The 13,435-nt window shown below is 40.0% G+C and overlaps 1 protein-coding gene across 2 annotated transcripts in view; it reads right to left on the bottom strand.

Annotated features, from left to right (window-relative positions):
- The window catches only part of WDR64 (WD repeat domain 64), a 150,544-nt gene that overhangs the window by 65,904 nt on the left and 71,205 nt on the right, over nucleotides 1-13,435 (bottom strand). For both annotated transcript variants that reach the window (XM_088845494.1, XM_088845492.1), the window contains 4 exons: nucleotides 10,934-11,060; nucleotides 7,347-7,495; nucleotides 3,341-3,464; nucleotides 1,287-1,462 (listed from right to left, as the gene is read on the bottom strand). In XM_088845494.1, the coding sequence (XP_088701620.1) occupies nucleotides 1,287-1,462; nucleotides 3,341-3,464; nucleotides 7,347-7,495; nucleotides 10,934-11,060 (576 nt within the window). The remainder of the gene's footprint in view (nucleotides 1-1,286; nucleotides 1,463-3,340; nucleotides 3,465-7,346; nucleotides 7,496-10,933; nucleotides 11,061-13,435) is intronic.

Below are 13,435 nucleotides of genomic sequence, written 5' to 3'. Positions count from 1 at the left end.
TCTTTCTGGCTTACTTCACTCTGTATAATAGGCTCCAGTTTCATCCACCTCATTAGAACGTATTCAAATGTATTCTTTTTAATGGCTGAGTAATACTCCATTGTGTATATGTACCACATCTTTCTTATCCATTCATTTGCTGATGGATATCTAGGTTGCCTCCATGTCCTGGCTATTATAAACAGTGCTTCAATGAACATTGGAATACACGTGTCTCCTTCAATTTTGGTTTCCTCGGTGTGTATGCCCAAGAGTGCAATTGCTGGGTTATATGGCAGTTCTATTTCCAGTTTTTAAAGGAATCTCCACACTGTTCTCCACAGTGACTGTACTAGTTTGCATTCCCACCAACAGTGTAAGAGGGTTCCTGTTTCTCCACACCCTCTCCAGCATTTATTGTTTGTAGACTTTTGGATAGCAGCCATTTGGACTGGCGTGAAATGGTATGGTAAAACCAATACAGTATTGTAAAGTAATTAGCCTCCAATTAAAATTTTTTTTAAAATAGAAAAAAAGAAATTTACAACTGTTTCTTTCCACTGAAGAACTTCCTTTCCAGTACAGTGCCATTCTGGATTGTTCAGACAGCAAAGAAAGATTAGTTGAATCAGGGAAGTTTTTCACTCCTGTCTTCAAAAGGGGAAGAATAAGGGCAAAGAATCTTTGAGTTCTAGGCAGGGAAATATCCACTCAACAGCCAGGGTAAATGATCTAGTTTTCATTTTAAGTATGAAGAAGGCTTTAGTGTGCTTAGGTGGTAAAAGACACACAGGAAAAACAAATTTTGTCTACCTCAATCCTTTCAAAACTTCCCTGAACAGATAGCCTTGTTAACCGTTAAGTACATAAAGCAGTTCTGATGACAAACTGAAAAAGTGATTTGACCATCCCTGAATGCATTATGGGTTATATGGTTCAGAGAGGAATCATTGCTCCCTTTCATAAAGCCTACTGGGGAGCAACTCTGCCAGTGAGTTATCCTCAGATGAGGATATAAACCATGTCAGAGATGGTAACTGTATGTAAATTTAATCTTTTTGATATCTACTCCGGAAGGATCCTGGCTAATCCCTTCAGCAAACATTGGATGGGCAGTATCGACCAGCTATTCTTTTTTGCTCTTTGCTTGGACATGAGCAAGGTTAATTAGGAACATCCTAGGAAGGCTGGTGGAGAAATACTATCCTCCACTGGCTGGCAAAGAGAAGAGTTAAGTGGGGATTATCCATACTCAGTTGATTTTCCCAAGAAGAGCACACAGAGTACGTGGAAATGGGATTGCAAACCTGGATCATTTTGATCTTTCCACTGCGCTCCAAAGAGAGGAGCAAGTACTGGCGTTTGTCCTGAGCTTTCAGGAAGGTCAGGCGGCGCAGCCAGTGCTCTTCCTCTTTCCAGTCTTTCCCTTCTGGCAATACCTTCAACTCCTGTCCACTGCCGAAGTCCCAGATTTTGACTGTTCCTGAACACACAGAGACAAGATTCTATAAGCAAAAATCATTTCTAGGAAGAATGTCTTTCATCTCAGAGAAAATCAATCTAATTGAAAGCTTTCTGCAACAGTCTATCCTAAGTTTATTCCCTATTGAGACTGACACATGAGTCTCCCCAGTATTGCTGTGTACAAAATATATTTCTGTATGCTTTCATTGTCACAGGCTGTTAAATAAATGAATAGGACCAGGCAATATCTTGAAATTTGTGAACATATTCTTTGAAGTTCTCAGACTCTCCTGTGTGAGTTTTCTGTCTTCATTGGGTCTTTTCTGCTTTTATTATCCCAATGCTTTACAGTTTGCTAAATACTCTCCAATATCTATCTATCTAAAAATCATGCCACAGTGATAATTAACAGTAAAAGGTCACTCCAATAGTATCATTTCCTAAGGTGCTAACATATTTTAAGAACTAGATCCCACTGCATAATAAAAGGATTAAAAGAATTCCAGCAGGTAGAAAACAAAATGTTTTGAGTTGTTGGTTACATAAAAAGGAAATGCAAAAAGGGTGTCAAGTTTCTTCTTACATTTGGAATCATACATTCTAATTAATTTTGTTCATGTAGGATATCCTCGTGAAAGGGCCAGGTGAAATGATAGCATACTTATTGAATGCCTGTTTCTAGGTCATTACTCAGTGTAGAGAATTATCTTCTAACATGGATTTTTAAAGTGACCTCAGGTTGCATTTATTCACACCCCATCAACTCAGCATTCTGGATTTTATTTCATGTATATTGTTATCTGCTCATATTTTAAAAACTCTGACTTTTACTCAAGATACTCTATCCATCAACTGGCTTAGAAACAAGAATTTATCTAGTAAATATATCCCTAGAAGAAATATGGGCTTCCCTGGTGGCTCAGCTGGTACATAATCTGCCTGCAATGTGGGAGACCTGGGTTTGATCCCTGGGTTGGGAAGATCCCCTGGAGAGGGGAATCACTATATATGTATAGTGATACAGATGGTCATATTGTCTAGGTCATGTTGTCTCTCTCAGGGGAGTTCAGAATAAGGTAAGGTGAGAAGGAGAGAAGGCTGGTTCCAACAAGTTCTATGAACTCTCCACAGCAGCAACTGACACAGCCCAACTGAAGCATGACATTCTCTCAGGGGTGACATGACATATGCCCTTAAGCATCTTAGACTTATAAACAAGTCCAATAAAGAATCCTAAATGTGATATGGCCAAGTTGGATGGATATTTTGTCTGGTCGCATATTTTCAGTAAAAATATTATGAAAAGCACTAAATAGAATGTCTGTGTCAGCTGATGGGGCTTCCCTGGTGGCTCAGTGGTAAAGAATCCTCTTGTTAATGCAGGAGACATAGATTCAATCACTAGGTAGGGAAGATCCACAGAAGGACATGGCAACCCACTCCAGTATTCTTGCCTGGGAAATACCGTGGACAGAGGAGCCTGGAGGGCTGCAGTCCATGGTTGGGATCACAGAAGAATTGGACATGACTGAGCGACTAAACACCAGTAATAACTCTTAGCTGATGGTACTCAAAATTAGAGGGACAGGATGAGTCAGTGCAACACAGATAAGTCTCAGTCAAAATGGACTGAGACGGTATACATGAAAGACTTTGCAAACTGATAAGAATCTATATAAGTAAGGTATTTATTGTGATTAACATCATATCAGGACATTAACGACCACTGGAGAAGAGCCTAGCACTGTTCAGTCAGGCACAGCAGTCTCACTGGCATGCTTACATATTCCAGCTCAATTCATGCTTCCCCTCTAACCCAAACAACTTGTGACGAGATCCTAGAACAAATTCTTGGGACACTAAAGCAGGGGAGCCATATTCTGGATATTAGTCTGACCATTATATGCTCCTGTGGCAAAAAGAAATCCACTTTCATTGATAGCTGCAGCAGTCAGTTCAACATTGAAGCCATGGGGGTCTAAAATCTGGTATATTTGGAGGCCAGTTTCAAGTTCCCATACCTACAAGAAAGAAAAATAAAATACTTCATAGGACCTTCAGTTTTCATCAATTTTACAATATTCAAAATGGCCTCAAAATTGGCACAGGGCATACCTAACACCTGGCAGAATGTTGGTTTAATCAAAGAAAGTTCTAAAAGATGTAGTCTAATAGTCACTGTGCTACCCCAGAGTGTTTCTGTAATATATGTAGGTGGGATGAGACAAGCCACAACTGTTCCAGGCAGCCACTGTCTATCTAGGAAGCAGTCAGATGCTACTCTCAGCATGAAGCAAGCTTAGCAGTAGGCTAGAAATCTAACAGAAGGTCAGCGGACAAAAAAAAATTGAATGTATTCTCTGTTGTCATTTATCCAAATTATCTAGAGATCATGGGGCAGAATCTACAGTTAACAGTGTGAAATCTGAGAGAACCCGAGGAAAGGGCTCACTGACCTTTCCAAGGAGTGTTCTGATTAGGGACATGGGCCCAGTTCTTAACAGAATAGGGGAGGAACGGCGGGGGAGGCTGAGACTTCAGAGAAGGTTGGGTGTAATCAGAAAGCCTAGAAACATGTCAAAGCTCATCACTGTCTCTTTAGAAATGCAGTATAAGCATGAGACCTGTAGTCTCGGTCTGAATCTTTCTGTCTTCATGGATCTGCTAGCTTCAGGTGTCTACTCAATTCAGTTCAGTTCAGTCGCTCAGTCGTGTCCGACTCTTTGTGACCCAATGAATCACAGCACACCAGGCCTCCCTGTCCATCACCAACTCCCAGAGTTAACTCAAACTCATGTCCATCAAGTTAGTGATGCCATCCAGCCATCTCATTCTCTGCCGTCCCCTTCTTCTCCCACCCCCAATCCTTCCCAGCATCAGAGTCTTTTCCAGTGAGTCAACTCGTCGCATGAGGTGGCCAATGTATTGCAGTTTCAGCTTTAGCATCAGTCCTTCCAATGAACACCCAGGATTGATCTCGTTTAGAATGGACTGGTTGGATCTCCTTACAGTCCAAGGGACTCTCAAGAGTCTTCTCCAGCACCACAGTTCAAAAGCATCAATTCTCCGGCGATCAGCTTTCTTCACAGTCCAACTCTCACATCCATACCTGACCACAGGAAAAACCATAGCCTTGACTAGATGGACCTTGGTTGGCAAAGTAATGTTTCCACTTTTTAATATAGTATCTAGGTTGGTCATAACTTTTCTACCAAGGAGTAAGCGTCTTTTAATTTCATGGCTGCAATCAGCATCCGCAGTGATTTTGGAGCTCAAAAAAATAAAATCTGACACGGTTTCCACTGTTTTCCCATCTATTTCCCATGAAGTGATGGGACCAGATGCCATGATCTTTGTTTTCTGAATGTTGAGCTTCAAGCCAACCTTTTCACTCTCCTCTTTCACTTTCATCAAGAGGCTTTTTAGTTCCTCTTCACTTTCTGCCATAAGGGTGGTATCATCTGCGTATCTGAAGTTATTGATATTTCTCCCAGCAATCTTGATTCCAGCTTGGGCTTCTTCCAGCCCAGCGTTCCTCATGATGTACTCTGCATATAAGTTAAATACACGGTGACAATATACAACCTTGACGTACACCTTTTCCTATTTGGAGCCAGTCGTTGTTCCATGTCCAGTTCTGACTGTTGCTTCCTGACCTGCATACAGGTTCCTCAAGAGTCAGGTCAGGTGGTCTGGTATGCCCATCTCTCTCAGAATTTTCCACAGTTTCTTGTGATCCACACAGTCAAAGGCTTTGGCATAGTCAATGAAGCAGAAATAGGTGTTTTTCTGGAACTCTCTTGCTTTCTTCATGATCCAGCGGATGTTGGCAATTTGATCTCTGGTGCCTCTAGAGTTCCAAAGAATAGCAAGGAAAGATAAGAAAGCCTTCCTCAGCGATCAATGCAAAGAAATAGAGGAAAACAATAGAATAGGAAAAACAAGAGATCTCTTCAAGAAAATTAGAGATTCCAAGGGAACATTTCATGCAAAGATGAGCTCGATAAAGGACAGAAATGGTATGGACCTAACAGAGGCAGAAGATATTAAGAAGAGGAGACAAGAATACACAGAAGAACTGTACAAAAAGGATCTTCACGACCAAGATAATCACGATGGTGTGATCACTGACCTAGAGCCAGACATCTTGGAATGTGAAGTCAAGTGGGCCTTAGAAAGCATCACTACGAACAAAGCTAGTGGAGGTGATGGAATTCCAGTTGAGCTATTTCAAATCTTGAAAGATGACGCTGTGAAAGTGCTGCACTCAATATGCCAGCAAATTTGGAAAACTCAGCGGTGGCCACAGGACTGGAAAAGGTCAGTCTTCATTCCAATCCCAAATAAAGGGAATGCCAAAGAGTACTCAAATTACTGCACAATTGCACTCATCTCACACGCTAGTAAAGTCATGCTCACAATTCTCCAAGCCAGGCTTCAGTAATATGAGAACCGTGAACTCCCAGATGTTCAAGCAGGTTTTAGAAAAGGCAGAGGTGTCTATTAGACTTCCATTAAACAAACTGAACTGGCAACACGGTTTGAAATCGACGTTTTCGGAAACAGAGGCAGCATAAACATAGGGCCAGAGATGGGAAGGGGCACGGTTCCTCCAGGGAACTGAAAGTGAGTTGTTGCAGCTGGAGTTAAACGAGAGGGGGAGGAGATGTAGCTGATGTAATCACTGGTCTGGAGACCAGATAACAGAGGGCCATCGACTGGGCTGTGGCAGAGCCAAGATCTGAATGAAGTCAGACTGGCCCTAAAGCCCATGCTCTTAACATCTGCGCTCCACTGGGTGTAGATGAGGTCCTAACGGGAGAATGAGGAGTAATGACCAGACAGGAAGGGGTCTCAGGGGCCACCCATCTCCGGGCCTAAAGTATGATCTGTCTCTAACCAGTCAGGTATGAAAATTCACCTAGATGTCTTCTTTTCCCTCCCCACCTTGCAAGGAAGACACCCTTTAAGAGGTCAGTATTTCATGAAGACAGCCAGGTTTTAGTTTCCCTCTACTTATTCTGTAGGCATTATTAGAAATAACTGATAATTACATGAACTGAGGAGATTTTGGTTTGAGAAAATCTCCAGCAGATGAGCACAGAAGGTCAAAGGTTGAGAGGGAATTTGAAGAGTCTCTGAGAAATGCTTTCTCCTGCTCCCTATGTCTCCTTTTGGAGAGCATGCATGAAATAAAAGGATAAACACTTCAGGCAAACACCTCCAACCATCGTTGCAAGATGAAGTCAGTGGTCGTAAATACAAATACAATTAGGATGGTCCAAAACTCTGGCCTCTAGGGAACACATTAACGACATGGCCTGAGGATTGCAGAGAAAAGGACGCTGGTATTCACCTCAGACAAACCTGGGTTCATATCCCAGCCACAATGCTTACTAGTTATATGAACTGAGGCAAGTTGCTTGATCTTTGAATCCTAATTTCCACATCTTTAAATGGAACCTCACACAGAGAACTAGTGTGAGGGTTAAACAAGATTGTGGATTTAAGACACTTGGCACATATCCCACACCTATAGGGGTTAAGTAAACATCTATACATTTTTTTCCCTTCTTCTTAGCAGTCTCTTTCCTATAGCTCAGTTTAAAAATTTTTTACACACACACTAGGCTTTTTTCCTTGACATATTTCCCTTAAAATTCCTGTTTTAATCATTAAGAACTAGCTTCATTTTTTAAATTGAACCTGTAGCCTAACAGCAAGCAGTCTGAGCTGCATTAAAAAGCTTACTTTTCATGTATTCATGAGAGCTTAAAAATAGCTCTAACATAAGGTTCCATCATATATGCCATTACCTTTATTTAATCACTCAAAGACTCATCTATAAGAAGAGAAAATTCTATTTTTGCTTTTTTCTTCCTGAAGAGTCAATATGTACTCACCTTAATTATGGACTCAGAGCAGATGGTAAGTACTTGGTGAAAATATTTGTTGTAAAGCATGACATTGATTTCTCGTTCATGGGTGTGAGGGACCTGTTTCGTATCTTGTATCATCCTAGTTAAAGGATACATATCCATAACACTAGATCCTTGAACAGAAATAAGAATCTCATAAATAACAAATATTAGAAGATTTGAACTACAAAGTATTTTATTCAACTAATTATGTTTGGAAATAGCTGATCAGTGAGATTATTAATGCCTAGGAGACCAAATGAGGTAAAAACACATTCATTTATTCAAAAACATCTTTGACAAATAAAATAAATATGATTTAGCCAGGGAAAAGCATTCATTTTGGGCTTCATTAATTTTCAAGTGTAGGGCACTTGGACTTCCTTGATATCTTCTTTTCAGTGATCACTATTTTTCTACTATTTTCCTATAGATGGAGAAACCTGGCCAACTACAGTCCAGGGGGGTCACAAAAGAGAACCTAGCAACTAAACAGCAGCAACAAAGCATGGTCTTACTACAGGTATTGAATGAAAATGATTGCAAGCCAGTGCTTGCAACAATATTAAATAAGATTAATTTCCAAATTACCATGAATTAGATGGAGAGCAGGTATTTCTTACTTGCATTTTAAAATTTTTTGTGTTTATTTTAACTGGAGTACAATTACAATATTGTGATGGTTTTTGCCATACATCAACATGAATCAGCCATAGATACACATGTGTCCCCCTCATCCCACTTCCTCCCACCTCCCTCCCCATCCTATCCCTCTAGATCGTCACAGAGCACCAGTTTTGAGTACCCTGCTTCATGCATTGACCTTGCACTGCTTATCTGTTTTACATATGGTAATGTATATGTTTCCATGTTATTCTCCCAAATCATCCCACCTCTCCTGCCAAGTCCAAAAGTCTGTTCTTTACACCTGTGTCTTCTTTGCTGCCCTGTATGTAGGATCATCAATACCATCTTTCTAGATTCCATATACAAGCATTAATATACAGTATTTTTCTTTCTCTTTCTGACTTACTTCACTCTGTGAAATAGGCTCTAGGTTCATCCACCTCATTAGAACTGACTCAAGTGCATTCCTTTTTATAGCTGAGTAATATTTCATTTTGTACATGTACCACAACTTCCTTATCCATTCATCAGGGCATTTGGTTTGCTTTTACAGTAATCCTATAAACTGAAAGTATGATTTAACTCTCAAAATCAACTATGTATTCTGTTTTAGTGTAATGTCTAGAAATATACATAAGGATTGCAAAGCATTCCACAGTTCATACAGAAATGAAACTTCTTCCCTAATTTGTTGGTGTGGAGATTAAGCTACCAAAGGCTGGCCCTTCTTTTTCTCAAGTCTCTCCATAGAAATCTCAACTGCAGCAAAATTTTCAGCAAGAGTTACTGAACACTTTCTTAAAGTGTTTGAATTCTAAGGATAAATTCTACTCATGTGTAAAGAGAATGGAGGTGGCTCTTCTGGTAGTATTTCACAATTCAAATACAACAGGGTGGAAATCTGAGAGGGATGCGGTAACCAGATAATCAAACAACACATGGAGCGCCTTCATATTCTACTGACTGTAATGGATTTTATCTGAACTGACAACAAAGCTAGATATGCTTATGAACAAGTGGCAATCCGCTCCATGTTTGGCTAGATACACAATTTAGCAGTATAGAAACAAAGCAATACAGAGAAAGAAAGTAGATCCAGGAGTCAGAAACTTTGGGACTGAATCCCACCTGTGTATCTCAACTAACATCCTTAATACTAGTCAGCTGAAATATTTAATATTTAGTCTTATCATTTATAAAATAAGATGAAAAATAATTCCTACTTCAGTGGTGGTTGTGCAGATCAAATGAAATAAAGTCCATGAAAGCACTTTGTGAAAGAATTAATCAAATGGTAGTTGTCTTATTAGAGTAACAAAAACGACGACGGTAACAGTAACAACAGCATATTCTATAATGTGGTGTTGCTGTCCCTGGGCTTTATAAGATTACTATGGCTGCTTCATTTGAACAAAAGCACAAATTAAAATCTGAGAGCTAAGCTTCATGCAATTCTGATGTCACCGTTGATGGTTGCAGTCTATGTATTTGATTTTAGTGATTAAGCAATACATAGAGCTCTATGTTGTAAGCAGAGTATTATCCAAATTACATAAAGTTAGGAAGAAATTTTCATCTTACGGTTGTCTTTTGTGTTTTTGCTTTTGCCTTGATACTTGAGGCTGTAGTTACTCTGATGATAAATGGGATGGAAATGCTGAGCCTAGTGAATCAAACATGCAGGTTGGGGCACTAAGAGAAAACTTGTTTGTAGCCATTTTTATGTTATTCTTAGAGGAGATAGTATAGAGGAGGGGTGCTTACAACTAGAGTTAATTTCTGTTTTAGAATGTAGAAAATTGTCCATCAAACATGAAGTTCTATTTCACTTCTAATCCAGAAAACGCCTTAAAGTTCAAAATAATTCATATTCTCCACCAGCAGAGATAGCACCAATCATTTCTCTGCCCTATTAATCCCACAGGAACTCAGAGAAGGTTCAGTTCAGTTCAGTTCAGTTCAGTCGCTCAGTCGTGTCCGACTCTCCGCGACCCCATGAATCAGAGCACACCAGGCCTCCCTGTGGTGGTCAATAGGAAATGCATCCTGGGTTGGTGTTACAGAAGAAGGAACTATTGTTAATACTGTTCATTTCTTCTAAAGCTTCTTCTGAGGATATGCATGTGAGTAATGTTCAACCCAAATGCCTAACAGGGTCTTTTGTCTCTTTAGTAAGCATGTTTATCAGGGGCAGCAGGAAAAGGGGAAAAAAAATCTGTGAGCATCAGTGCTGGTGGCTCTGTCATTCAGAACTCTATCCTCTCTCTTCACTGTCCTTTGTCTAGAAGCAAAGGCAGGTGGGAGGGTCAACACCCCACCCACTGAGTAACTGTCTCAGTACAAGAGTACATGGGGCCAGATTGCCCCCCTGAAGAAAAGGGGCACTGACTCAGCATGCTGGTGCAGCTGCGCTAAGATGGATCATATTCCTGCTACAATACTCAATGCAGAGCTGGATTTGCCCTATGTGTAGCAGCAGCTTTAACCCCACCACCTTGCATCCTAGGTTCAAGACCTCATCCACCAAGCTACAGAAAAATACAAAGCTATAGAAAAATAGAATTGAATTCAGTTATCTATTGTGAGGAATCACAGTTTATAAATTTCCCATCTAGTTTTGTTTTTCTTTCGGTCAGTGATTAAGTGCTAGTTTTAAAAAAAGATTTTTTAAAATCAAGATTTTATTTGTCATTAACTGGGTGCAGGAGTGCTAAGTCGCTTCAGCTGTGTTCAATTCTTCATGACCCTATGGACCATAGTCCGGCAGTCTCCTCTGTCCATGGGATTCTCCAGGAAAGAATATACTGAATTGGGTTGCCATGCCCTCCTCCAGGGGATCTTCCCAACCTAGGGACAGAACCCATGTCGTTTATGTCTCCTGCATTGGAGGGTGGGTTCTTTACCACTAGTGCCACCTAGGAAGCCCATTAATTGAGTGCACTTACCTGTAATAAGCACACGATGATTGGAATCAAATATCATGGAGTAAATCTGCATGTCTCCTGGTCCTCCCTGGCTATCGTGGAAGACTTGTAATAGTGAAAGAGTCTGTATATCCCATACTCTGAAAACCTGGAGGGATAAAGAACATGGGTCACCATTTTTCTACTTTACTTTCCCTACTCAAAGCTATTGAGGTGAACCATCTTCAGAATCTGCAATATACTCTTAAAAACTTGCAGGAAAGTGTGATTTGCATGATGAGCACTCATTTGCTAAACTTTAATTTGGTTCTTGATTCAATTGTTATTCATTAATGTCAGAAGAAAATAAAAGCAGTGACTAAAAGTTTGCCAATAGGAACTAGATTTTTTCTGTCCTCAAAAAAGATAGGGAAAAGACATAAAATTTGTTATCCTTTAAGAATCCAGAGGAATAATAAAGGGCTGGTTATGACTAACAGTTTATCTGAAGTCACATCTCTCTTTACACTATAGATTAGAAAATAGAGACGTGGCATAGTTCAGGTGGAGGGTTTCAAATTGCTCTTTCATGACGTAAGATGAGAACATCTTACTAAATGAAGTTTCTAAGAACCTTCCTTGTTCCTATCCAGGAATGAAGAATTACAGAAAGCAGTTTTTAGGGATACTGTAGATATAGGAGGGACTTCCCAGGTAGCACTAGTGATTAAATAAAAAAAAAATCTGCTAATGCAGGAGACCTAAGAGATGCAGGTTCAATCCCTGGGTCGGGACAATGCCCTGGAGGAGGAAGACTATAGGTAAATACATTATTAGTGCTCTGCTTTGAGGGAGGAAAGAGACCTAGGTTAGTTACTCAGATAGAGCTTGGGATAATATAATAGAAAGAACAATAAAGTACAAATTCAGCAAAACTAGGTCAAGTTTACTTTGTCACTTGAAACAGCTAGTCTTAGTATTCTTCATTTTTTTCTTTTTCAGAAAGTTACATTGTGATTAAACTTCAGGGAGGAAAAGTGATTTGATTAAGGATTACAAGTCCTAGCATGCATCAGCATTAAATAATATTTTTATGTCATAACAGTCATTATTATATACATCACCTATTGCTATATTATGCAGTACTTACTAAATTGGAATATTTGTTGAATAAATTAGTGATAATTTTATAGAGCTACATATAAAAGATTTGATAAGTAGTTTCATTAACAGAGGTATTAACTTCTTACTTAAGACACTTAGAGTTAATTGAGTTCAAAACTTCACTATTGGGAAGGGCAGGTTGGTACTTATATGCAGGAACATAAAAATGTCAAAATCACGTGATCAGGAGCTTTGGCTCACACGTATACCCTCTACAGGCCATTATTACTCAGAACCTGTGCAACTGGGAGTCGTTACTTCCTTTGTGCAAGTAAAAATGTGAGTTTGGGGAGTAGCTACAATATTGAAACTTACCACTGTTTGCATGACAGAGTAGAGGAGTCCATTAGGACAGTTTATGAAGTTAGGTTCAGAGCCTATTTATGAATTAGGTTCACAGAGACAAGTAGGGGAAGAATCTAAAAGTGGAATCAAGGAGTGTCAAAGAAGTTTAGCTCTGTTTTGTTTCCAGTTCTATTGTTTTGTTTGAGATGCTTCATGTTTGGTGGTCTTTTTACTGTTCATGTATGTGCTCTGAATTGTGGTTGGTGGAAAGAACAAAGTGAAAGTTGCTGTCCTGTCCGACTCTTTGCCACCCCAAGGACTATATAGTCCATGGAATTCTCCAGTCCAGAATACTGGAGTGGGTAGCCTTTCTCTTCTCCAGGGGATCTTCCCAACCCAGGGATCAAACCCGGGCCTCCCAAATGCAGGCGGATTCTTTACCAACTGAGCCACGAGGGAAGCCCACGGAAAGAACAAAGGATGAAGCAAAAGAGGCTTTGGGTTTCAATTCTAATCCATCATTTAAATTTCTTCAGCCTCCGTTTTCTTGTTTCTAGAATGGACATAGTAACACCAGCACTCTCCACCTCAGCGAATCGATGTGAATATCCTTTGAAACCTGTGATGTTTTCTGCACAGTGATTTCCACTTCTTTTGTGTGTTTTTAGGGAAGTGGTGATTGTTGGGCTGGCAGAAGGCACAAAGGCCGTCCTCATTATGTTGCATCTCTCCTCCAGGTTTTCTGCTGCCCTCGCCCCTTAGGGTGTTCTAGTTACTGTCATACCAAACTGCTTCCATTTCCAAACACCTCTTTTTCTCTGTTGTCCCTGCACATTCACACATACTCTTGCTATCATCTACTGTTTCCTCTCCTCACTCTTACCTATCTAGCTAACTGCTGCTCTTCCTTTAAATCTGTCATGAAGATTATTAGAGTAAGAGTTCACAATGTTACATCACAGTCTGGGTAGGAGGGGAATTTATGGGAGAACGGATACATGCATATGTATGGCTGAGTCCCTTTGTTGTCCACCTGAAACTATCACAACATTGTTCACAGGCTACACTCCAATATAAAATAAAAAGTATTTTTTT

This window comes from Moschus berezovskii, chromosome 17, assembly GCF_049115385.1.
Source record: "Moschus berezovskii isolate FMDL1 chromosome 17, NW_MosBer_1.0, whole genome shotgun sequence".
Classification (NCBI taxonomy): domain Eukaryota; kingdom Metazoa; phylum Chordata; class Mammalia; order Artiodactyla; family Moschidae; genus Moschus; species Moschus berezovskii.
This window is presented reverse-complemented; position numbering and strand designations above follow the sequence as displayed.